Genomic DNA, 1350 nt, shown 5'->3' on the forward strand with positions numbered 1-1350 from the left:
TCACTGGAGAAAGGCCTAATGCTGGGAAAGATGGAGGGCAAGAGAAGAAGAAGGGGACGACAGAGAAGGAGGTGGCTGGATGGAGTCCCTGAAGCAGCAGACTCCAGAAGATGGTAGAGGACAGGAAGACCTGGAGGAACGTGGTCCATGGGGCTGCGATGGGTCGCAACTTAGAACTAAGGAGAAACTTCCTGACAGTTAGAACAATTAACCAATGGAACAACCTGCCTCCAGAAGCGGTGAACGCACCAACACTGGAAGTTTTCAAGAAGAGACTGGACAGCCATTTGTCTGAAATGGTGTAGGGTTCCTGCTTGAGCAAGGGGTTGGACTCGATGACCTCCAAGGTCCCTTCCAACTTTATTATTATTATTATTATTATTATTATTATTATTATTATTATTATTATTATTATTATTATTATTATTATTATTAAATAATTATTTTTAAAAAAGGGGAGAGGATTAGATGAGCTGTCTAAAAAATATCACCTGGCTAAGGCCTCAATCAAACGTTAGGGTTTGAAAAATAAAAGTATGAACGGACATTATTTCAATTTCATCTTTACGTTTTGTGTGAAAGATCAGGAAAAAAAAAGGGTGAAAAGTTTACCTTCGTAAGTAGTTGGCTCATATAAATCAGTGACGGGGTTACGACCGGATGCCAGAAGTCAGAAGTTGGAAAAAGAATGGTGACAATTTTCAAATAGAGGAGCTGAAAAAAAAACCCCATCAAAGGTGGACCGTCAATAGTCATGAAATTCCTCCTGGGTTTAAAATAAACGTAGGATTTATTTTTCGTGGCGTCCGTTGCCCTGGCATTTTGGAAGAAAATTTCACCTATCAGTGCTGTGTGGGTCGTCCATGACTTACGACAACTAAATCCAGAATTTATGTTGCTCAGTGAGAAATTTGTTACGTGAGATTTGCCCCGTTTTACGACGTTTCTTGCCGCGTTCGTGAAGTCAACCACTGCAGTTGTACTGTTGTTAAGGCAGTGTAAGAAAGGGCAACATGATTTTTTGTTGGTTTTGGCAAGATGACACTGTTCTGCCTGTTCTGGTCCCCCCCAAGACTGAGAACGGCAACATCTCCCTGTGGTCCCGCCATCCAAATAGCTAAAATATAATATATACCTTGTCTAACGTCGGGAAATATAACAGGTTTTTCCTTTCTGCCATTTCTTCCATCTTGTGTGTGGTGTCTTGGAGGAGAAGCTTCATGTGATCGGCGGCAGCTTTAGGAAACATCTGGCAAAGCTCGAACAGGACTCTGTGAATCCAGAGAGGGTAAAGTCAGCGTGGGAAGGCGTTGTTTTTTTTTAACAGCAGCATCTCCTGCTACAAGCGAT

General features: G+C 41.9%; 1 protein-coding gene across 1 annotated transcript in view; it reads right to left on the minus strand.

The window, feature by feature from the left end:
• Positions 1-612: 612 nt before the first annotated feature.
• LOC107300060 (nucleolar protein 14-like) overlaps positions 613-1350 on the minus strand; it is a gene marked incomplete at its 3' end in the record, with an annotated part of 15406 nt that continues 14668 nt past the window's right edge. Inside the window, exons 11-12 of the mRNA XM_015829402.1 lie at positions 1136-1271; positions 613-714 (exon numbers count right to left, since the gene is read on the minus strand). Of these exons, the coding sequence (XP_015684888.1) occupies positions 613-714; positions 1136-1271 (238 nt within the window). The remainder of the gene's footprint in view (positions 715-1135; positions 1272-1350) is intronic.

Source organism: Protobothrops mucrosquamatus, unplaced genomic scaffold (assembly GCF_001527695.2).
Source record: "Protobothrops mucrosquamatus isolate PMUCROS unplaced genomic scaffold, P.Mucros_1.0 scaffold6050, whole genome shotgun sequence".
Taxonomy (NCBI): Eukaryota; Metazoa; Chordata; class Lepidosauria; order Squamata; family Viperidae; genus Protobothrops; species Protobothrops mucrosquamatus.